At 50.3% G+C, this 24,279-nt stretch overlaps 2 protein-coding genes across 3 annotated transcripts; one reads left to right on the top strand and one right to left on the bottom strand.

The window, feature by feature from the left end:
• Window positions 1-215: 215 nt before the first annotated feature.
• On the bottom strand, window positions 216-20,459 carry arhgef2b (rho/rac guanine nucleotide exchange factor (GEF) 2b). 2 transcript variants are annotated; one of them, XM_028425147.1, is made up of 22 exons: window positions 20,134-20,459; window positions 8,700-8,862; window positions 7,230-7,297; window positions 7,072-7,135; window positions 6,850-6,982; window positions 6,663-6,766; window positions 6,419-6,562; window positions 6,069-6,319; window positions 5,861-5,986; window positions 5,616-5,733; window positions 5,281-5,529; window positions 5,099-5,175; window positions 4,833-5,005; window positions 4,410-4,477; window positions 3,715-3,930; window positions 3,561-3,638; window positions 3,377-3,432; window positions 2,195-2,236; window positions 2,004-2,054; window positions 1,626-1,913; window positions 1,384-1,543; window positions 216-1,259 (listed from the first exon to the last, which is right to left on the bottom strand). In XM_028425147.1, exons 1-22 carry the CDS (start codon window positions 20,341-20,343, stop codon window positions 1,225-1,227), a joined length of 2,874 nt encoding a protein of 957 aa, XP_028280948.1. In that variant the 5' UTR covers window positions 20,344-20,459; the 3' UTR covers window positions 216-1,224. The 2 variants fall into 2 exon arrangements, with proteins under 2 accessions (XP_028280948.1, XP_028280949.1); XM_028425148.1 differs by lacking the exon at window positions 20,134-20,459 and adding an exon at window positions 17,397-17,621.
• Window positions 20,141-22,415, top strand: LOC114448285 (transmembrane protein 79-like). Its single transcript, XM_028425150.1, has 5 exons — window positions 20,141-20,283; window positions 20,684-21,238; window positions 21,319-21,513; window positions 21,583-21,814; window positions 21,904-22,415. Exons 2-5 carry the CDS (start codon window positions 20,686-20,688, stop codon window positions 22,106-22,108), a joined length of 1,185 nt encoding a protein of 394 aa, XP_028280951.1. The 5' UTR covers window positions 20,141-20,283; window positions 20,684-20,685; the 3' UTR covers window positions 22,109-22,415.
• The last annotated feature ends 1,864 nt before the right edge of the window (window positions 22,416-24,279 follow it).

Genomic DNA, 24,279 nt, shown 5'->3' with positions numbered 1-24,279 from the left:
CGGAATGAGGAGCTGACCTCATCACCAGCCATGTTCCAACACGAACAAGCTGACTGGTCGAATCAACCAATGTCCTACATAAGTATAAAAGACACAGCCATGCTAACATGCTAACAGAGAGGAGCAGAGAGGTCATGCATTCCTGCCCCTTAAACAAACCTGATCTACGATTCAGCACTATAATACAACCCCCCCACCCCCACCCTAAACCCCGCCTCCTCCCAGTCTGTCTCTGAAGTCAGCAGTTTGTTTGCTCAGACACCAGGTGAGCTTACCTGAACAAACTCCCTGCATTTCTTTATTCTGCGAATAAAACTTAAATATTTTTAAACTTCCTAAACTGAACAGATTTTTTGGCTTCACGTATAAAAAGCAAAAAAAAAAACACTTCCTGTTTTTTTTTCTTACTGGAAATTCTTCCACAAACAGAATCTAAACATTTCTAAAACTACTGTTTCTGTAGAAATACACTGATCATAATCTCTGAGTTTAAACTGAGACTGTGGCTGTAGATCCAAAGGCATCCTGGGAAATGTAGTGTGGTGACCATTATTGTGTCTCACGTCCGAAGAATAAATAAAACACGTCTGCTTCAAACAAACAGTTTAAAACCACAACAAACCCAGATCAGGGCCGGTTTTATCTCGTCCAATCAGAAGCTGCTCATGTTCTCTGTGCTACTCTTCATATATCAGCGATGCAGGCAAACAAACATGGCTGCCTTCTCCTTCATCAGTCTGATTGAAACTTGGCGATCAATCACATCTTTAAGTGTTTACATGTTTGTTTGTAGCAGACGTTAAACTGAACTTTGGACTGAGACAGACTTGCTAAACCCCGCCCACTCATCTTAAGCCCCACCCACCCGTTAGTCCTCAATAAATCCAATGATGCCTTGCATGCGCTCCCACCCTCCTAAAACCCTCCCTTTTTTATAAGCCCCGCCCATTCCAGCAACACCTGGTTGGAGCTTCAGCAGACAAGATGATGTAAACAGGTCACATGGTTATACTTCCTGTTTCTAACCTAACAGCAACATTCAGAAAATGTTTCAGGAACAGCAGAGAGCTGATGTCAGATTTGGTTTTAAAAACAGGAAATGACATCATTCTCAGCCCCTTCCACTATAAAAGTCTGACAGTACATGAAGTGGAACGCTTGAGCCATCTGTGACATCATGGTGACATCATGAGGTCCCTGAGGTCAACAGGCGTAGATGTGAGGCTAACTCTCGCTCTCCTCTGGGATATCCTGCAGGTCTGAGAGGTAAGAAGCCATGGTTACCATGGTAACCCGTACCAATCAACAAAACACTTAAAGTATTGCATTAAGGACTGTCTCATAATAATCATAAGTAATGATTATTGATCAGGAGTTACCGACCTCTGGGGCTGTCAGAACGAGGAGAGATCTTCATGATTTCCTCATCTTCCTCTTCTTCGTTTCCTTCCTGGACGCCATCCAATTGGTCCACTGGATCCTGGGTGGCCAAAGGGGCAAGAGGGCGGACCTCCAGCTCCCTGCTGCCACGCCTCCTGTTCACCTGCAGGCGACACACCGGAGCTTAGCTTATGTTGGAATGACCAGTTAGGTCTGGGTCTGTTTTCTTAGACCACCTGACACACCTGCTCTCCCTTGATGACATCGCTGGCATCTCCATTGTTACTCCGCCTCCTGTGACATGGCTCCGCCCCCTCCCTGACAGGCTCCTTTGCCTTCAGACGGAGACGTGATATTTCCTCCTGGAGCAGCTCCACTTGGCGCCGCAGCAACACTGCCTCCACGCCGGCGTCTAGCATCGCGTCCCCTGACACCGAGCGACAAAGACGGGGGGCGGAGCTGGGGTTTGTGGAAGAGGCGGGGCTTGAACAGACTAACAGCTCCAGAAATGAGTCCTGGTGAATCACAGTAGCCTGGGGGTGGAGTCAGTGAGTTAGCCTGCTGTACCGCAAAATGTAACATGAATGTAAACATGTAGAATGAATCACTTCCTGTTGTCAGACCTGCAGGGCGTGCAGCTGCGTGCTCAGGTTGACCAATTGCTGACGGGCTTCCTGCAGAGAGACAGAAAGATGGAGCACTGTTAAGAACTGCTTGATCAAAGACAAGAGCTGGAACACAGCCGGACAATGACCAGAACCGAGCCAGTACAGCAGCCCAAACAGTCGGATAAGGAACAGGAAGTGGACGTTACCTCGTTCAGGGTTCGCTCCTGCAGCTGGTTACCGTTTCTGTCCTGAAAGAGAAAAATGTGGAAACTCCGTGAACTGGAGACTCTTTTCCGTTTCCTGTCAAACCAGCAGCATTCTTATTTTAACACTGTCGCCATGGACAGCTTACACTTGATCTGCAGACATTTTAGTGCAGCACGTCAGGCTCACACACCAGAGCACGCTCAGTGGACTCTCCACGTGTCTTTACTCTGATCTTTGGGGCCACCAGGAGTCCTGCAGCAGAGGATCTGATCTGATGTCTCAGAGACTCTGAATGACACGTTTAGTGATCCAAACACCAGGAAAACCTGCAAATCAGTTCTGGATCATTGCTTTAAAATATGCACTGTGCTCAGTTTCCACCAGCACTCAGGCTGCTGCATCCTGAACAGGCTGTAGGAGGCTGACAGCTGTTTTAGATACACCACAGCAGAGAGCACTGCAGCAGCAGCGGCCTGCAGTTCGTTTTTCTGTGTCAGAAACGAACTAAACTTAGAAACGTGGCTCTGCTGATAAAAACGACTGCTGAGGTCAGAATCTGAGAGAGGATCCTGCTCCCCCACACACTCAATTAACACATCTGTGCAGCTGTGAGGGGGGCGGGGGGGGGGGGGGTCAGGTATGCGCAGACAGACATCGCAGACAAATCAAACCTTCTCGGACCATCGACCAAGTGAGGAAAAGAAAACAGGCGCCGCCCGGCCACCATCAGATCTGAGCAGTGAGACGGAGTGACGCCGTCACACACTGCTCCTCCTTATAAAGCCTTGTCTTTACTCCACCTGTGTGTAGCAGCTACATGCACATATTTCTGAGCGCTAACCTGGTCTGTTGACATATGATACCGTTACCATGAGAACAACGTAAACCAAAACAGTGTTGCAACACGCGATGTTAGATAAAGTCACAGAAAGAGTGAGCGAGCTTTAAACACTTTCTGCCAGCTGAACATGGCCTCCAGTTTCCTAGCAACAAGAGTAACATCCAGAAAACATTCATCTGCTTTTGGTAAATGATAAGATTTTATAATGCGGGTCACTTCTTTCAGTCTGAGGAGACGAACTCATCAGCAGACTTCATACAGAATGAGTCCATTTTCACATGATGACAGCAGATTTAGACACTTTCACTGGAACCTGTGTGTTCCTGTGTGAGCAATTTACCTTTGAAGAGCTTTCGTTTGAGTCAAAGGAACCGTTCAGAGAACCAGAGTCACCGTCTGAGAGAGAGAGAGGAACATCAGCAGGAGGAAAAACTGCAAGTGATTGTAGTTTGGAGGAGGAGGAGGCGGCTCACACAGGACAGCAGGACAGGAATAAGTAGAGAACAGACAGAACAGTGACTCACTGCTGAGCTCCTGGTTGCCGTTGGTTACGGAGGATTTCTGGATGATGGAGTCGGACAGCAGCTCCGCCAGCCTGTCGACTGAAACACACAAAGCACGATGCTTAGTTCACTGTGACTCCGTTTCAACCTGGAGCTCCTCCATGCAGCTCCTCACCTTCACCGATGGCCGCAAGCAGGAGCGGCTCCGCCTTAGGAGCATGAGGAGTGTCAGCTCTGAACAGGTTCCTGCTGGAGGAGGAGGAGGTGGTCCTGACCTCCACTCCTCTTTCCTTATCTGCTCCTCTTCCTGTTGCCTCCACCAGGTCAGAAAATAAAGTGACGCGCTCCTGCAGGAGCTCCAGCACCTCCCTGTCCTTCTGCTGGATGTCAGCTGGGAGGAAGAGGAGCAGGAACACAATGTAAGTTCAAGAAAACACGATTATTTTCATATTATCTTTTAGACAGAAATACAGATCAAGGAGGAGGTGAGGAAAGAGTGAAGCACTAGGAAAAGATGCAGCAGGATGATTAGTTGGAGGTGTAGCAGTAGCAGTAGTAGGAGGAGTCATGAGGAACAATAGGAGGCACAGCGGCAGGAGAAGATGAAGGAAGAGGTGTAGTAACAGATGTGTTGCAGGAGGAGGAGGAGGTGCACCAGAAGCTAGTAGGTGTAGCTGAAGCAGAAGCAGAAGGAAGTTAGTCAGGAGGAGGTGTAGTTGTAGCTGTAAAGGCTGGAGGTGGAGCAGGAGATGCAGGAGATGTAACACAGGGAGGGAGAGAAGGAGAGAGAGAGGCACAGTAACAGCTGTAGGAGGCGTAGAAGCCGATTAGTAGAAGGTGTAGTGAGAGGTGCAGCAGGTGGTGTAATACCTCTGAGCCTGCGCAGTAAAGCTTTGTCTTCAGTCTCGATGAGAGGAAACTCGTCTCTGGACGGACAGCTGCAGAGAAACAGAGACACCGTGAAGAACTGCAGACAGAAGGAGGAGCGGCGTCACAGTACTGTGAGGTCACACTGCAGCGTCACAGTACTGTGAGGTCACACTGCAGGGTCACAGTACTGTGAGGTCACACTGCGGCGTCACAGTACTGTGAGGTCACACTGCAGGGTCACAGTACTGTGAGGTCACACTGCGGCGTCACAGTACTGTGAGGTCACACTGCAGGGTCACAGTACTGTGAGGTCACACTGCGGCGTCACAGTACTGTGAGGTCACACTGCAGGGTCACAGTACTGTGAGGTCACACTGCAGGGTCACAGTACTGTGAGGTCACGCCGCTGGTGGACAGTCTTACCTGAGAGCAGCTTGCTGGATGCGGCTCATCCAGGTCTTGCGGTCGTCCTTTGATGAACCGTACAGCTCGTACATTTCTGGAGGGGTGGAGTCGCTGATCAGGTACATCCCTCGCTCCTGATTGGCTATGTCTCTGACGATCAGGTTATTCAGCGAGACCACCGGAAACTTGTCCTGGGACCGACATTAGAGACACACAGGTGAGACACACAGGTACTGGACTGACACCAGCTGATCAGGGCTCAGATGTGGGTCCATGTGACTCACCAGTGAAGCGAAGGTGAACTTCTGGTCTTTCTCCTGAAGGAAAACCAAGATGTCCGACATCAGAAGGACCTGCACCTCTGGAGACAAACACATGGAGGTTGTCAGCAGGTGTAGGCTCCACCCACACATGACATGACATGACATGACATCACAGTCATTATAAGCCCCGCCTCCTCCACTACCTTTCATCCTGGAGCCCTGGACTTTCCAGTGGAGCGTCCCTTCGTGAAGAAGTCTCCTCCTCAGCAGCTCTCCGCCTCTGAAGACTCCTCCTCCCCGTGCCTCCGCCTGGGCCCGGGGATCCAGACGGGCCTGAATTTCTTGTAGCCTCCTACTCTGACCCAGCTCCAGAACCTCCTGGTCCACTGAGCTGATCAGCTCCTTTAAGCGGATCAACGCCCTGCTCAGAGTCTGCACCTCCTCCTCGCAGCCTGCAGGGCGTTACAGAGATGTCAGGGTCCGAGGTCATTAAAGGTCAAAGTTCAGAGGTTATTAAAGGTCAGATGTTGAAGGGTACCTTTGGTGTTGTCGAGGATTCGCTGGATGAGGACAGGGTACTTTGTAAGCCGCTGTGTCACCAGCAGGATGCACTCCTGGACACCATGACGACGCAACAAAGGACCACGACAGGCACGCTGAGGATTGTGGGACAAAAGGAAAAACTCAGCACCAGCGTGGACACATGTGGGTCTGTTTTCTTGGATCTAAACCTGATGCAGGTGTGAACCAGTGTGAATGGTCTGAGCCGGACGTCAGTCTCACCCGGATGAACTGCTGCAGCCTTCGGTCTCGGCTTAAAACTTCTTTGTAGAGTTTCACGGCCTTTGGGTGTCGACTGCAGAACTCAGAATAAAGTTTCTTCATGTCTTCAGCACACTGACCTGAAAACTGCAAACACACACACACACATTCAGACTGATGGTCTGTGGTATCCGTCAGCACCGGGTCAGTCCGACCTGGGCGGGCCTACCTGTCGCAGCAGCAGGTCGCCCAGTCTGCGCACGGTGAAGTTGGTGGAGCTGCCCTCCTCCAGCCCCTCCTTCCTCCGCTTCAGCAGTTCTGACAGGAAGTTGGAGTGGAACTCCAGCAGCTGGTCCAGACAGGGGAAGATGGTGTGGACCACGCCCGCCTCCAGCATCACCTCCTCCAGCATCCCCCGCCGGTACACCCCCTCCATGATCCGCAACGTGCGGACATGGTGGAACTCTGTCTGGATCAGCTCTGAGGCACAGAGACACAGTGGAGTGTGTATCGTCTGTGTGTGTGTTATGCATTATGTTGTGTATGTGTGTGTGTGTGTGTGTGTGTGTGTGTGTGTACCATAGATGACGTCTTGCTGTTTGATGACGTCTTTGTGGAGCGTCTGCAGGAACTTGGGTTCCACAGCGAGACTCCAGCTGTCGGCTCGAATGCAGTGGCCCTCCGCCTGCAGCTCCTCCAGCAGGGAGCTCCACCAGTACTCACCTGCAAACACAGACCTAATGAGTACCAGCCTGCAGCGCCTCCTGCTGCTTGGAGGACTTCATGTCAAGATATTGATATAAAAGACGAGCGGTTGACAGACCGTCGTCAGTGAGAGACTCCATTGACAAAGTTCTGCTTCTGAAGTTCAGAGACTCTGTGGACTGAGACAGAATCCTCCTGAGACCTACAGAATCCTCTGTCCCCCTGAGAGACAAGGAGAGAGGTGACAGATTAGTCTCCAATAGTCAGTCGGTACAGAGCAGATGTCCCTGTCTGCTCAGCCTCACCCTGCAATGTTATTGGTGGAGACACTTTTGGCGAGAGAGAGACCTGAGCGGACCCGTCTGGACCCGAGCAGAGACTGGCGGAGACTGTCTGAGGGGTATATGGCCGAACTGGGACGCTCCTTCATCATCGGAGCTAAAGAGAAGCAGAGAAGAACCAACTAGACATCAGACTACATTTCCCACAATGCAACAGGACACGGTCTGTTTCTGTGTTACACTCACTTTTGGTTCGTAGGGCGACGTTCTGCAGAGCCGAACTGTTTCTCACCAACGCCAGCTTCTGTTGCTGTTTGAGACACAGACATAGGGACAGACAGGTGGTCAGTACAGACAGACACAGGGACAGACAGGCGGTGTACAAACAGTCAGACAGGTCTTACTCTCTGTTTCATCTTGGCACAGTTGGCCAAACTGTCTCTGCAGCGGTTGTGGATGGTGACATTACAGCCTGTGAGACAGACAGGTGGACAGAGAGACAGGTTAGCAACACATGATGCTCTAAAACTGCACGTTACAGGCCCTGGAGAGCACACACACACACACACACACACACACACACACACACACACACACAGAGTCACTATTAAAAAAATATGACTTCACTTTTTCCAAATGATGTCACTAAAACCAAAACACAGACAGCTAAAAAAAACTGTGTGTGTTTTGGTTGTGTGTGTGTGTTTTGTGTGTGTGTTTTGGTTGTTTGTGTGTGTGTTTTGGTTGTGTGTGTGTGTGTGTTTTGTGTGTGTGTGTTTTGGTTGTTTGTGTGTGTGTTTTGGTTGTGTGTGTGTGTGTGTGTGTTTTGGGTGTGTCTGTCTTGAATGTCAGATTTAAACTGACTGGCTCTCAGAGAGTTTCTACCATCTAGGGACAGTTGCTCCCGTCTTATCACTGCCCCCTGTTGGCAGTGACGCTTCTACCATCAGGGGCAGAAATGACAGTTTCTATCAACAGGGGGCGGTAATGAGCCACAATAGAAACACACACAAACTCTGTCAGTGTGTTTGTGCTGAGGTCAGCTGAGATCATTCTAACAGATCTTCCAGTGTGAACACAACACATTGTGATCACAAGGGTGTGTCTTAATGTGTGTGTGTGTGTGTGTGTGTGTGAGACCCCATTGTCCTCTGCTTTGATTGGCTGCTGCTGCAGAGGAACCCTGAGAACTGGGTCGAGGGGACACATGTGTCTCAGAGTGTGTGTGTGTTAATCTGAAGGTGCATCTGTTCATTGTGAAGGAGGATTAACACACCGTCTGTCACACACACACAGAAGACAAAGAGACAACACACACACACACACACTCGCAGTCCGTTCTCCATGTTGTTGCTTTTCAGTGTGAAATACAGTTTGTGTGCAGAAATGACCAATCAATCAGCTGATCAATTTCCTCCCATCATGTCCTGCTGCTTCTTCACAATAAAAGCTTCCAGCAGCAGACGGTAAGGCCTACACCCCTCCTGTGTTACACGTATGCTACATGCATGTTGCATGTTGTGTGCTACATGTATGTCGTGTGCTACATGCATGTCGTGTGCTACATGCATGTCGTGTGCTACATGCATGTCGTGTGCTACATGTATGTCGTGTGCTACATGCATGTCGTGTGCTACATGCATGTCGTGTGCTACATGCATGTCGTGTGCTACATGTATGTCGTGTGCTACATGCATGTTGTGTGCTACATGTATGTCATGTGCTACATGTATGTTGTGTGTTGTGCTACACATATGTTGTGTGGTACATGCATGTTGTATGTTACATGTATGTTGTGCTACATGTATGTTGCATGTATGTCGTGTGTTGTGCTACACGTATGTTGTGTGTCACATGTTGTGTGTCTGTGTTACCTGGACAGCTGAGCGCCTCCTTGGCCGTGATGCTCCTGTTGCAGGAGGAGCACAGGGTGGTGGAGGACACCGTCAGGGAGGTGAACAGGTGCCCGTTGCTGGACCGGGCCTCCCGCTCTCTCGCCTCCTTCTCCCTCTCCTTCAGCCTCTCCTTCTCCTTATTCTGATCACACAGAGACATCAGATGGATCCGTACAGTTATTGATGGTTCAGGTTTCAGTCAGGTACAAAGAAGGCCACTGTTGGTTTTATTCACTGTTTCACATCATGTGACCACAGGTGTGGTGTGAGTGAGCAGAGGGGCAGAGGGAGTTCTGTGTTGCAGGGCTGCAGGTTTTCAGTTTCCTTCTTTGTGGAGGTGAACAAAGGATCCAGCAGAGGAGGAGGAGGAGGAGGGGGCGGCCTAATACCTGGACCCTGCTTTGTGCTGCCTGCGGGGGGGGGGGGGGGGGGGGGGGGGGGGCTCACAGGAGAAGATACAAAACAAAGGAGTCCAGTCTGTGCACAGTTTCTACCACCAGCACCTCCATCTGACCACGCCAGAGGGTCCTCTTGTAGTGAAACCTCTGGTTGGAGGACCTTGTGCTGGTCGCACACAGTGTGGGCTGTGTCGAGCAAAGAAGCTTCGATCAAACAAACCAACCAACAGCAGCCAAACATCAGAGCTTAAGGAACAAACACACACAGGGTCAGGGTCATGTGACTGCTGGTCATGTGACTGCTGGTCATGTGACTGCGTTCTGTGTATGAGGCGGTGGATTGGCAGTCTCAGGTGCCTTGCTGAGGGGCTTGTATACATTATAGATGAAGCCTCACTCTGCTTCAGGACACAGCAGCAGCAGCAGCAGCAAGGCCTCATGGGAGATGTAGTCCAGAGAGACTGACCTCTGATCCGACTGAAGGCAAAGAAAACACACGGCGTCTTTATCAGACCAGTGGTGGATCTTAAGTCTACCGACAGAGTGATGGAGGGCAGGCTAGCTAACTATCCTATCCACACATAGCATTTAGCTAGTGATGACATCACCTGTATGTGTAGCCAGCTAGCTGTAGCTTCACCACATGCATATGGTATGATTACTTCAGGACATTAGCTGATGCTAACACAGCTAACTGACTGTAAAGTGTCTGTAAACAGCTGGCCAGGCTAGCTGTTAGCCGGATAATGTTACCAAAGGGACAAATACACTCAACAAAAATATAAACGCAACACTTTTGTTTTTGCTCCCATGTTTCATGAGATGGACTTGAAGATCTAAACTTCATTCCAGATACACAATATTACCATTCCTCTCAAACATTGTTCACAAATCTGTCTAAATGTGTGATAGTGAGCACTTCTGCTTTGCTGAGATAATCCATCCCACCTCACAGGTGTGCCACATCAAGATGCTGATCTGACATCATGATTAGTGCACAGGTGTACCTCAAACTGCCCACAATAAAAGGCCACCCTGAAATGTGCATTTTGTTTCTGCTTTATTGGCGGTCTGGGGACTCAGAACCAGTCAGTATCTGGTGTGACCACCATTTGCCTCATGCAGTGCAACACATCTTCTTCACATTGAGTTTATCAGATTGTCTATTGTGGCCTGTGGAATGTTGGTCCACTCCTCTTCAATGGCTGTGCGAAGTTGCTGGATATTAGTGGGAACTGGTGCACGCTGTCGTATACGCAGGTCAAGCACATCCCAAACATGTTCAATGGGTGACATGTCCGGTGAGTATGCTGGCCATGCAAGAACTGGGACATTTTCAGCTTCCAAGAATTGTGTACAGATCCTTGCAACATGGGGCCGTGCATTATCTTGCTGAAACATGAGGTGATGTTCATGGATGTATGGCACAACAATGGGCCTCAGGATCTCATCACGGTATCTCTGTGCATTCAAAATGCCATCAATAAAATGCACCTGTGTTCTTCGTCCATAACAGATGCCTGCCCATACCATGACCCCACCACCACCATGGGCCACTCGATCCACAACATTGACATCAGCAAAGCGCTCACCCACACGACGCCACACACGCTGTCTGCCATCTGCCCTGAACAATGTAAACCGAGATTCATCCGTGAAGAGAACACCTCTCCAACGTGCTAGACGCCATCGAATGTGAGCATTTGCCCACTCAAGTCTGTTACGGCGACGATCTGGAGTCAGGTTAGACCCCGATGAGGACGACGAGCATGCAGTTGAGCTTCCCTGAGACGGTTTCTGACAGTTTGTGCAGAAATTGTTTGGTTATGCAAACCAATTGTTTCAGCAGCTGTCTGAGTGGCTGGTCTCAGACGATCTCGGAGGTGAACCTGCTGGATGTGGAGGTCCTGGGCTGGTGTGGTTACTCGTGGTCTGCGGTTGTGAGGCCGGTTGGATGTACTGCCATATTCTCTGAAACGCCTTTGGAGACAGCTTATGGTGGAGAAATGAACATTCAATGCACGAGCAACAGATCTGGTTGACATTCCTGCTGTCAGCGTGCCAATTGCACGCTCCCTCAATGCTTGTGGCATCTGTGGCATTTTGCTGTGAGACAAAACTGCACATTTCAGGGTGGCCTTTTATTGTGGGCAGTTTGAGGTACACCTGTGCACTAATCATGATGTCAGATCAGCATCTTGATGTGGCACACCTGTGAGGTGGGATGGATTATCTCAGCAAAGCAGAAGTGCTCACTATCACACATTTAGACAGATTTGTGAACAATGTTTGAGAGGAATGGTAATATTGTGTATCTGGAATGAAGTTTAGATCTTCAAGTCCATCTCATGAAACATGGGAGCAAAAACAAAAGTGTTGCGTTTATATTTTTGTTGAGTGTAAATGAAACCTGGACACCTGGACTCTATGACTACACCTGAGCAGGAGAAGTCAGCTGACTCCCTGAGAGCCAATCACAGACCGAAGAACCTCAAGGCAACACATAAAGCCTGTTAATGATTCACTTCATAAAGTGCATGCCGTGACCCGACAAATCCCACAACACAGAGATTACACTGACAACACACGGCAACTTGTCTGAGACATTTAATCTGGACTTTAGAGGAGTATTAGCCGGCTTTGTTCTGCAGACATTCTGTAATTAAACCTCTGATTAAGACGCCAGTAAACCACAGACATACTGCACGGACATCCTCCCTGTATGTCTACAAACATGGAAAATAATGTCCCCGTCTGCAGAGGAAGACGTGAGAAACCACCTTGGAATGACTCCAGGCGTGACGTGTAAGAACACCCAGAGGACGTGACGCTCCTGAACGTGTTCAGATCTGTCAAATCTGCTCAAACAGAAGTGAAGCTGAATCCATTTTCAGTCCTCACTGCTCATCTGAAAATGGCCTCCGTTGGATGGACCAACGGACCAACCAATCAGACACACAGACATGGAGCGTATGCCTAACAACAGGTGTTTTCTACTGGTCTTGAGTTGTTGAGTCCACAGAGACGTCTGTCAGACGTCCAACAGCAGAGACTCCACAGAGCTGCTGTGAACCAGACGTGCAGCAGCGCTAGTTTTTCTGCAGCTGAGAATCTGAACTTCTCTTTTCTTATTTCTGTGAACTGGGAGGAGCAGGAAGAGGAAGTGTGTGAGTGCGCCTGTGTGTCCGTCTTTGTGAGGACCACTGTTTGTGTTGTGGACATATTGTTTGGTCCTCACAGCCTTCGGGGATGGGGTCAGGAATGAATGTCCTCACAGAGACGGGGACAGTGGGACCGTTTCTCCTGACATTAAGATTAAGAAACCTTTATTAGTCCCACAATGGGGACATTGCAAACACGTCTGCAGCTGAGGATCAGCCGGTGTCCGGGCTGAGTGGTTCTAGATCACTGGTGGGAGTGAAGCAGAAGTCTGCTGATTCTGACGTGTCGCCGTCCAGAATGAGGAAAACCACGTCTGAACGAAACTGAAACTGCATGACATCACCTCCAATGTCTTATGATGAATTTCCACAGGATCTAATGATTAATTTCATCAACATTTACAGTATTTATATCTGTATTTCTGTATGTATATACTATATATATATATTATTTATCTGCATAAAAACCATTAAACTAACGTAAAGACTGACAAATGAGGCCAGTGTGTCAATGTCAGAGCTGCAGTTCCTCTAGTGACCACTTGAGGTGGTGAATCAGTCCCCACAGAGCTCCACGTTCTTGCTTTACAGCAGAAATAAACATTTACAGCCTGGTACAAAACATTTTTAGTCTTTTTTTATGAGGACAGTATGAGGGAGGACGTCATCACAGAGTTTAATCTTTAATATGATTATTAAATGAGGAGAACTGTTACTCTCAGTCATTTCAGAGCAGCCAGCAGGAGGTCCTCTCTGTGAGCAGGAGGTCCTCTCTGTGAGCAGGAGGTCTGCGGCTCTCTGTGAGGAGGAGGTCCTCTCTGTGAGGAGGAGGTCCTCTCTGTGAGGAGGAGGTCTGCGGCTCTCTGTGAGGAAGAGGTCCTCTCTGTGAGGAGGAGGTCTCCGGCTCTCTGTGAGCATGTTCTCCTCAGGCCTGTGTGGTTTCCTCTGGGTACTCCCAACATTCCAAAGATGTCTCACATTCCAGAGAGGTGCCGGTCAGGTTAATAAAGTTAGGTTAATTGGGGGCTGTTTGAGTCTATGTTAGGATCCAGGTCCCCCATGACCCTGTAATGCTCACAGTGGATGGAGGAAGCTGGTTATATGGAGACGTGTCTCACTGCAGGAACGTCCTCTATAGTTCCTCTTTCATGGACAAAGGGCAGGAGCTTCCCTCGAGCAGAAAGAGACCAACAGCAAGGTGAGACCTGGTGGCTTATCAGGCTGCAGGAGAGTGGAGATATTGCTTTATTGATTTATTAGACCTTCACTGTCCTGCAGTGGATTTTGGTGCAGTCGAACAGTATGTCAGGAAAACAGCTCGTCCTCAGTGTGATCCGACAGCGTCAGCAAAACACAGACCATGTCGAGGAGATGTTCTAGCAGAGATAAATGTGTGAGAGCCCAGTTATGTAATGAAGCCCGGGCACCGGTCTACAGAGGAAACAAGTGCTATCGTCAGATGATTCATCTTTCATCAGATTCTCGACAAGTGGGCGCTTACATGTGTGGGCGAGTGCATGTGTGGTGTGCACCAGAGAACAGCTCAGCTCGACCCCTGAGGGGAACCGAGGGGGTGAAGGTTCTGGTCCACTCAGAGGGGGGACCCAGTGCAGACCAACACAAAGAGCCATCACCTCTATCTGAAAGGTCGAGAAGGTTCCAGGTTCTGACACCAGCACCGGTCAGTATCTGTTTAAAACCGGTTACTGTCTTTGTAAGGATGTGATATGATCGTTCCTGTTGTCTGGTCACGGCTCAGTAAAACAAAGAGCAGAGGATTGTTTCTTAGATTTAATCTCTCCGTGCTCTTCCTTGTCTTTAAAGATGGCTGCCACTGATATCAAGCCCTCACAATGGGCCACACAGAGGCCTCCAGCAGAGGGGTGAGCTGCACTGTGGAAGGACGTGGTCTATGTAGGTGTGACCTTCACCGTCACCCAGCAACCTGCTGTTGATGCTAACATTTAAACTTGTATAAAGAATCCAACCATCAGCAGCGTGCAGTGAATCCTGGGACACGCTGAGCCACACAGGCTCCACCTGATCCTTCGTTACCAGGGAAACAAAGGAGCCTTGCTGTGCCACAGTCAGTCAACAGAGGCGTCCCATAATCCTTCACTCCGCAGACACATAGACTGACATGATGTGACGTACCATCCGTGTCAACCATTCTCCTTTGAAACCACCTGTTCTTAGTTTGCGTCGACCAATCAGAAGACAGGTAATATAAGCACCTGATGTGTTGGTGAGCATCGATAAGATGAAAACAGGAACATCCTGTTTCTGACTCACTGTGAGCTCAGAGCTGACAGGAGGAGGTTACTCTGAGGGAGAGAAGTCAACGCCAACTACCGAGCGCTTCACTGCCAACACAGCTGGCCAATCAGAGAGCTGCTCCTCATCCTCAAGATGTTCCTACAGCTGAGTTTATACTCCCCCACTGCCCGGCTGAACATTCAGCCCATCGCTGCCTATAGATAAATGAACGCTCACGGTGTTGATCAATAAACTGACACATACTCAGTGTAGAGGCTTTAAAACAGCCTCAGTAAACTGGTGACAGCCAGCGATCAGCTGATCAATAAATAAAGAGCACAGTGATGAGAGAGGAAGAAAGAGACCTCTGTGTGTCATGAGACAGGGCGAGGGAGCCGAGGTTACAGAGGAGAGAGAGAGACAGCGGCCTCAGTGAGCAGCCAATCTGAGAGCGTTTGTCTTCCAGTCATGTGACCTCACACACTGACGGTACTGAGCGGAGAACACGGCACACGTATGACCCGGGACCTCACGCAGACTTCAGACCTGAACTCAGACCGCTCAGGTTTACATCCAGCTGACAGCATCCTGGCCTGTCACTGGTCTGACAGACAGCAGCCACAGGAAGCTGTGGGGGGGGCGGGTCTGTGATGTGGTTCTGGCGGGTCAGGTGGTTCAGAGTCCTCTCGGTGCAGGTTAACAGTTGGTTCTCTGACGTCAGCTGTTGACCGAGGCTCAGATCAAACAGGAGCTCAGATCAGATCAGGCTGTTCAAACTGCAGCGCTGATTAAACGGAGCTGTTTTTAATAAAGCGTGTGTGCACGCCGCTCGGTGGGTCAAAGGTCGTCGCTTCAGCTCCTGCTTCCTGTCTGCCTCCTCTGAGCTGAAACACTTGCAGCTCGTTTCTGCTGAAACTGGAAAAAAACATAAAGTGAACCAATGAAACTGGTAACCACGGCAACAGAGGCCGCTGCTTCCGCCTGCTCCACGCCGCTCTGCCCCGGTCATGTGACTAAGTAGTAACTACACCTTCAGCACTAGGCGCTGGTATCACCTCCTCCTCCTCCTCCTCGTGTGTGTGTGTGTGTCGTTTACATAAAGTTCAGGGCTCGGAGGCTTCATGCAAATGAGCAGCGCCGTGATTTGAAATCTGGGTGAAGTTTCCGCCATATTGGACAGAGGAGGAGACCAATCAGCTGGAGGAGCAGGTGCTCGGAGCTTCTCTGTTAGCTATCTATTTATAAAACCAGGAAGTGAACGGTGCAAATGTTCTTCCTCCATGTCCTGTTTGTTTTTAAAGCTCAGCGCTCAGAGTGCAGCACAAACTATGGTCAGTAGAGGGCGCTGTGTGTTTTTTTTCTTCTTTTTGAACTTGATGTTGTGATAACATGCTCGACAGAGCAGCAGCCTCCGGGGCTCAGACTTGAAGCCATGTGGAAGTGTTAAAACCTGCAGTTCATGCTGCAGCCTCTAGGGGGCTTTAACATAGACCGCCATGTTAAAAAAAGACACACAGCAGAAATAATATATACAGGAATATAATCGATGATAATTACGTCCTGCGTCCGCCCGCTCGCCTCAGCTCCCCCTCTCTGTATTTGGAGTTTTGCTGGACTGTGGCGCTGCCAACATGGCGTCGGTTGGAGCGTCCCAGAGCCTCAAAACAGCTCTGGGTGACATCACAGAATGGTTTTTACCGTCAGTGTAAAAGTTCAAATATGAAGGAGGTCCTGACTTTGATCCTGGTCGTTTCCTGTTGTAGTTTTCTTAAATCAAAATCTGTCAGATGTTTAATGCGCGAACCAATTTTGGACAATAAGGGTCAACCAGGCTACAGCAGGGGGTCAGCTACACCCTCCTCCGTCAGGCTGCACCGCTTCATCCTCTCATTAGGATCAACTGACACAGTCTCACTCCGCAGAGAAAATAAAGAGCAAGAAACTGTTGTCATGTCTGTCGGTCTGGCCTCAGCCCAGTGGGCGCCGCGCCGCCTCCTCCGAGGTTAAAATAGGAAAGTCAGCCCAAAACCACCGAGTCTAAAGCAGCAACAGACACACACACACAAACACACACACACACAAACACACACACACACTCACACACACACACACTCTCAGGCTCCTCATTCCACATCAAACAGCTGCTCAGGCTTTTCTTTTACTTTACACGTTAGAGGTCAGAGGTCAAACATCAACCACCACTCCTGACCAACACTTCCTGTATGACACACACTAACACACACTCACTAACTCACACACACACACACACACACACACTGCCTCCCCTCCCCCCGCTCGTTTCCTCCTGCAGGACAAAGCGGCCACGCTGCTGCTAACGGACACACACTCACACACACCGAAACTCACAGGTACACAGTCCGAGCTCTGAACACACAGGCTGTGAGCTGAGACACACACCAACACACACACAGACACACACACGCTGTAAAATGCGATCGGTTTTCATTTTCAGCGGAAAAAGAAAAAAGTGTGTGTTTCCCGTTTCTGAGCTGCGCCAAGTTTCAACATCTGCTCCCACACACACACTGACCGCTGCACACCTGATCAGCGCGCCGATCACTCATCGATCAGCCCCGCGAACTATCGATCAGCGCGGTAGAAGCCGCTGTGGCGGAACAAACGGCTCGAGGAGCCAGATGTGGAAAAAAAAGACAAAGCGGAACAAAGTGAGCCGGAGTCCCGGACTTCTGCTCACTTTCTGACCGACACACACACACACACACACACACACACACACACTGATCAGAACCGGCTCATCCATATCTATCTTTATTGATTATTAAAGTGAGCGTGCACGCGCTCGTGAGTCCGTTTCGGTCTGGGTTTTCCGGTGAACTCACCTTCATGTTGATTTCCTTCATCCTGTCCTGCCTTCTGCTCTCCAGCAGTCGGGACATCCCCTCCGACGAATCAGCCGATCACCTGACAGCCCAACCGATCAATAACTAATCAGTAATCAATCCGTAATAATCCCAATAATAAAGTGCTTGTTCCGCTCCCAGAGCACTCCGCAGTCTGAGCCCGGGGGCGGGGCTTCTCCCTGACTGACAGCGCCGTTCTGTACTTCTGACCAATCACAGCTCAGCCCGCTGCCGCGGGCCTCAGCCAATCCGCTCACTGCTCGTGCTTCAAGCCCAGCCCGATAACAGCTGTTGGGGGGCGCGTGTTCTCCACACCGGCACGGTCACGTCGGCAGGCTGGGTGGAGACGGTCTCTATGACAACGTGTCAGTGCCTCACGTGATCCCATCGGCCAATTAATGAGCTGCTGGGGGTCACGTGGGTGATGCACATAAACGATCCGGTGCGGATCGATGAACCCCGCCCACCCGGCAGAGAGGGGTCCAACAGATGCCGTGTGACGTGGAACCTCGGAGAAGAGACACCGCCCGCCTGGGGCTCAGGCGGTGTGCTCTGGCGAGAGAAGGAGCGAACCTTCAGCAGCATCCAAACGGACAAAGAAGCCCGGACAACCTGTCAATAAGAGATCAATAACTGATACAAAGTGATCAGAAATGCCGCCGGAGCGTCACAGAGTCAGCGCCGCTGGACTTCAGATCAAATGTTTGAGCTACACATTGATTGACACCTCGCTGTCAATCAACACTGATCAGAGCAGCATCGATCTGTGATCAGACGCCTGACACAGTGATCAGTTAAAGGCAGCCTGTGACTGCTGAATGAAACATCTGTCCACATCTGCCTGCTGGTACAGGCCGACACCGCTGTCACCATGACAACCCGCAACAACAGAACAACACACACACACACACGCACACGCACGCACGAGGAAGTGAAGTCATCCTGCTGATCACCGAGGGGGAGAAATAAAGTCGACACCTCCCCCTGCTGACAGCACCGGGTACTGCACCGGAACGCTCAGCAGCAGACTCACATTAAACATTAGACCAATAACACAATACACCGAGAGCACAAATAACAACAACAACACACTTTAACATGATGATCAAAAGAAAATACACAAACGTTTGACCCTTTCCTCCACCGTAGTTCCAGTTCCCAAGAAGCCAAGGATCACTGGTCTTAATGACTACAGACCTGTGGCACTGACGTCTGTAGTCATGAAGTCCTTTGAGCGCCTGGGACTGTCCCACCTCAAGACCATCACGGCCCCCCTCCTGGACCCCCTGCAGTTCGCCTACAGAGCTAACAGATCTGTGGACGATGCTGTCAACCTGGCTCTTCACTACATCCTGCAGCATCTGGACTCCCCAGGAACCTATGCTAGGATCCTGTTTGTGGACTTCAGCTCTGCTTTCAACACAATCCGCCCAGCTCTCCTCCAAGACAAGCTGTCCCTGCTGCATGTTCCAGACTCCATCTGCCGGTGGATCACTGACCTCCTGACAGACAGGAGACAGCATGTGAGGCTGGGGACGAATGTCTCGGAAACAAGGACCATCAGCACCGGTATCCCCCAAGGCTGTGTACTTTCCCCTCTGCTCTTCTCCCTGTACACCAACTGCTGCACCTCCAGTCTGTCAAGCTGATTAAGTTTGCTGACGACACCACCCTCATTGGACTCATCTCAGACGGGGATGAGTTTGCCTACAGGATGGAGGTGGACCGTCTGGTGTCCTGGTGTGCTGACAACAACCTGGAGCTGAATGCCCAGAAGACAGTGGAGATGACCGTAGACCTTTGGAAGGTGCTGAGAAGGTGATCGGCTGCAGCCTGCCATCTCTCCAAGACCTGTACGTCTCCAGGACTCGGATCACAGCTGACCCTTCTCACCCTGGACACGGACTCTCTGAGCCACTCCCCTCAGGCAGGAGGTTACGGTCCATTCGGACCAGAACCTCACGCCACAAGAACAGATCTTCCCCTCGGCTGTTGGACTGTTGGACTGTGATTCACACACTGCTCTGCTTCACTTCACACTATGACTTTAGTGCAGTCACTGCACAATGACTGTCTGCACTGATACTTCCATCTTGCAGTACTTTGCACACCAGCACCACCTCACCGACCCATGTGGTACCTGTTACACTCTATCACATCAGGGTCTATGTTCCATCACAACCACCACTCATGCTCTGTTCTGTTCATTGTGCGTCTGTCAGTTTACAGCTTTACTCTTAGATCACAGCGTTTACCTTGTTGACTTGACCTTATTTTATCTATTTACCTTATTTTATCTACTTGTTTTTATCTTATTTCATGTTAATTATACATTTTATTTTTTTCCTAGTAATGTGAATCCTCTTCGCTTCCATGGCGACAAACACGATTCTGATTAACATTAAATAAAGTTAAATAAATTACGGTGGGTTTCACCTTCATCAGAACGACCCCCTCTTCCTCTGTCTCTCAGCCTGTCCATCTGTCCATCCTCACCCTGACACTGACAGCAGAGCTACGTGTTGGAATAAAACACACACACACACACACACACACACACACACACACACACACACACACACACACAGACACACACACACACACACACACAGAGTACCTGAGAGCTCGGTTTGATGACGGGCGGATCGGATCGCTCCCTGTTTACTGTCGGCTAACCGAAACCGTCCCTTTATCAGGAACTGTCCCTTTAACTCACCTTACGTGCCACACCTGAGCTGAACTTCCGGAAAGTTTCACAACAACAACAGAAGAAGAAGAAGAAGAAGAACCAACACCAACAAAAAGGAGAAGAGAAGCGGGTCAGGCCCAGAATCAGGTCCTGGATCCGGATCAGGGCGTCCTTACGGTGGGTGTTTTCATGGTTTAGTTTCAGTCTCAGCTCCGTCAGCGCGTTAGCATGTAGCATGTTAGCACTGAGCAGGTGTCTTCTGTTTGATCAGGTCGCATGTGAACATTGATCCGTGGCGCTGGCGCGCAGTGACGCGGGTGTTTAACACGTCACAGACCATTTATTTGTAGTTTACTTAGATGTTCAGATTTAGTTAAACGTTTCGCCGCCATGTTGAAACCAGGTCAGTGGGCGGGGCTACCTGCTCCCTGCGGCAGCACCTGTGCTCGTCATCATCCTCATCACGCTGTATGAACCTGAGGTCTGCAGAGTGTTGGACGAAAGGGACGAAGGGACGTCCCGCGTCTCACTGTGAACCTGGATTTAATGCTTCCTCCTCTGTCTTCCGTCCTGACAGACATGTCTCTGCTGACTGAAAACACCCAGCCCGCCACCGGCAGCACCACAGTGGAGGACAGTGGGGGGACAAAGATGAAGCAGGCTGAGGGACAGGAAGTGGTGGGCTCCGCCATGATGGAGCTCAGTACCCTGTGGCCCGGAGACAGACAGACAGGTAAAGGGGACAGGATGAGCGTCAAGTCAGACACGTCCCTCCGTGATGCGTCCAGTAGGACAGAAAGTGAGCGAGAGCTGAAGGCAGTGGGGGAGAGGAGAGGGGGAGGAGAATATGAAGACGAGGTGAGGGGTCTAATGGAGGAGGAGGCGGGGCTGAGGAAGCACCTGGGCGAGGAAGAGGAGGAGCCACAGGAGAACCACCTGCCAGAGAAAGCTGCTCAGGTGTTCAGTCCTGCAGTGACCGTCCTCCCCTCCCCCCCCTCACCCAGAGACAGAGAGGGATTCTGGGAGAGGGAGTCAGAAAAGAGTCCTTTCCCGGGTCCCAGAAGAGTCCCTCATGACTACAACCACCATGGCTACCAGAGCGAGTGGCCCGAGGAGACGCCTCCAGCCAGATGTGAGTAACCCTGTGTCCTGTCCGTCTCAGGTGGGCGGGGTTTACACCTGTCACCTCGCCTGTCTTTCTGTCCGTCTCAGGTGGGCAGTGTGGTCCCAGCAGAGATGTCCTGAAGGTGGGCGTTTCCGTGGCGACGTCGACGCTCTTCTTCCCCTTCTTGGTGTGGGGGGGGTATGTCTTCCTGCCCTTCGACGCCCCTCTGTTGGACAGCGGCCCCGACAGGCTCGTCTACACGCTGCGCTGCTCTGTGTTCGCGGCTGCGCCCATCATCCTCGGTAAGTCCAGCTCCAGCGAAGTTCTTTCACACTTTTTAAGACCTTTCTCACGCGTCTCCTCCGTCTCAGGTTGGCTGGTTCTGGGTGTCAGTCGACTCAGGTCCGGCGCCTTTCGGCCCCTGTTGGATGATGAGACGAAGGAGGTGGAGCTTCATGATGTCGCCGTTCACCGTTGCTTTATTTCCGACTCCGTCTCCTTGTTCCTGATCTACTTCCTGCAGCTGGTTGTCATGGCGATGTACCTGAGCCAACAGCAGCTGAAGCTCATCCCTCTGCTGACCATCGTCTTCGCCTTCGGACGGTGAAGTTCACACTGATCAATAACGACAAAGCAGAATGATCGGACCTTTAACGCGATCATCTGAAGGTGCGTTTGTTTTGTCCTTCCAGGCTGGTGTACTGGGTCGCCGCAGCGTTCGGCAGCAGCGTCCGTGGGTTTGGTTTCGGCCTCTCCTTCCTGCCGAGCCTCGCCATGATGGTTGCAAACTTGTACTTTATCTTCACAGTGGAGTCCGCAGGCTCCATCTTCAGCCTCCCACCTCCACCTGAGGAGGAGGTGACGCCACCTGCTGGCAGGCAGAGGTTCTGGGGATGAGAGCTGATCAGTAATCCATAACATTAGGTAAAAAAAGTGGTGATTGACTTTGTATAGTTAAATTCTATTTTTATTAAACAGAATTAAAGGTCAAATAAAAACAAAATGTAAAAAAAAGTTTACGTTAAAATGCTGTAAAAAAAAAAGGGGTCTGTGAATTTTTTTTTTTTTTAATCGTCGTAGCTGCTTTAAGCTGAAACCTCTGATCTACTTCCTGTTTCCTGTTTTACTTCCTGTTGGTCCTGTTTTCAAAATTTATATTTTGTAAATTCAGTTTTATGATAAATAAAGTTTTATGTTCGGTGTATATGAACCTTCTCTTCTTTGTTTGTGTAGAATAATAATGTCCCTTTCACAATAAAACAGGAAATGTCCCCATTTTCCACTTTGTGTGGGACGATCATTATAAAAACTGAACAAAAGTTTTAAAAAAATGATGACAAACTATTCTTTAAAACATCTGTTTGCGTGAGTTAAATACAGTTTAAACTGGAACTCTGGATCAGTGTGTATTGATCACTGATCAGTCTGTTGACCTCAGGAGGAGCTGCAGCGGGTTTTCCAGCTGAACCGGTCAAACTGCCTGATCCCCACACAGGAAGAGCCCACTGCCTTCAAAATAAAAGCATGTGATTTTTTTATCTAGGCTAAATTAAAAGAAAATGTGTTTTTCTTTCTGATAATGCACATTCTATAACAGCAATGATTTCATTTATGCGTGTTTATCGTGTTCTATTGTTAATAAGTAATGACCCTAACCGCTGACAGGCGAGTCCTGCAGGCAGCACATGAGGGTTTATTTCCCATTGGATGAATAACGTCGTTCGGCCCTTCAGGCTGACTGAGATGAAGTTGGTCTGTGAGTGTTTCTCACTTCAGCTTTCAGAGGCTGATCAGGAAACAGGAACAGTGAGGGGGAAGTTCGCAGCTTTTGCTTTTCATTTCTCCCTCCTCTCCCCTCACCTCACCTCACCTCACAGACGGGCTTTTATTTTGAAGGATCAGGTGTGTGAGATGTCGCAGGTAGATGCTGGCAGGCTGTGTGTGTGTGTCCGTGCTCGCTGAGTGAAGTGTTCCGGACGGACGGCGGTTCTGACCCGTCTTACCCCGCCGCTGGTCTGCATGGAGTCGGAGTCTGTGAGGAGGAAGTCCTGCCTGCTGCGCCTCCGAGAGAACTGCCCGTTCAGGAAGCTGCGCAGACAGACATACGGTCAGTTTAACCTTTAAACACTGCGAGCCAGCCTGAGGCGAGCTGGTAGCGTCCACAGGCGGCTCAGAAAGAGTTAAGATAAAGTTAGGTCAAGTTGTTAGCCTGTGTGTGTGTTTACCTTCAGACTGAAGTGTCACTAGTGTTTCCCAGAATGCTCCTCGGGTCAAACCTCTGACCCGAGGAGCAGGTGAACACCGTCCACACACCGTCCACACACCGCCTCCATCAGCAGCTGTGCAGACCTTACAGACAAGTCTCCACACGGCTGCTTTTACCTGAGGTGAAGTTTTATCAAACAGGAAGAGAAGCAGCAGCAGCACGGCGCCCGGTCTGACGGCCGGGTGGAGGGCAGCCTGTGGCTTCCTGGAGGGTGGATGATTGTATGTCAGCTGAAGAAGAAGGTGGTGCAGCCCCTGCTTCAGAGCTGAAGCAGACTGGAGGGCGGGGGGTCTGTCAGAGTCTGCAGCCTGGACCACAGGGAGCTGGCGGAGGACCTGAGGTGGTTTGTTACTGCAGTTTGATTGGTGGATGAGTCCCAGGTGTGCTCACAGGTGGCAGCAGGAACACACACACAGAACAGAATCTGACCTCTGACCTTTCGTCACTTCCTGTTTCCTGTTGAACAGACTTGTTATCAGCAGCCTCCTCTCCTGCTGGCCGAGTCTGGAATGATGCCCGCCCCCCCACAACTGACCAGCCAATCAGCATCGTCTGCTCAGAGTCCCTCCCACCTGCTTCCAGGTGCCAGTGCTCGTGTTCTCCCGGCCAATCAGAGGCAGACGTTCACATGGAGGAAGACCCTCCTGCCGCAGAGAACCGGCAGCTGAACGAGCAGAACCCGGCGAGCAGAGCCGAGGAACGCATGGGTGAGTCTGGGACCCTGTTCAAAATGTCTTCATTTCACTTCCTGCTGATGAGGTCCTCCTTCCTGTTTCAGAGCTCGACAACGACATCGATCCTG

Source organism: Parambassis ranga, chromosome 16, assembly GCF_900634625.1.
Source record: "Parambassis ranga chromosome 16, fParRan2.1, whole genome shotgun sequence".
Taxonomy (NCBI): domain Eukaryota; kingdom Metazoa; phylum Chordata; class Actinopteri; family Ambassidae; genus Parambassis; species Parambassis ranga.
This window is presented reverse-complemented; position numbering and strand designations above follow the sequence as displayed.

Coding starts and splice junctions, on each gene's coding strand:
- arhgef2b (XM_028425147.1), bottom strand. CDS start 20,343: ATGCTACATGCTAACGCGCTGACGGAGCTGAGACTGAAACTAAACCAT. Junction 8,863..20,133: donor GCTCAGGTGTGGCACGTAAG/GTGAGTTAAAGG, acceptor CTGTGTGATCAG/AATAAGGAGAAGGAGAGGCT. Junction 5,530..5,615: donor AATCCTCGACAACACCAAAG/GTACCCTTCAAC, acceptor AACGCCCTGCAG/GCTGCGAGGAGGAGGTGCAG.
- LOC114448285 (XM_028425150.1), top strand. CDS start 20,686: ATGTCTCTGCTGACTGAAAACACCCAGCCCGCCACCGGCAGCACCACA. Junction 21,514..21,582: donor GGCTGCGCCCATCATCCTCG/GTAAGTCCAGCT, acceptor CCTCCGTCTCAG/GTTGGCTGGTTCTGGGTGTC. Junction 21,815..21,903: donor ATCGTCTTCGCCTTCGGACG/GTGAAGTTCACA, acceptor TTGTCCTTCCAG/GCTGGTGTACTGGGTCGCCG.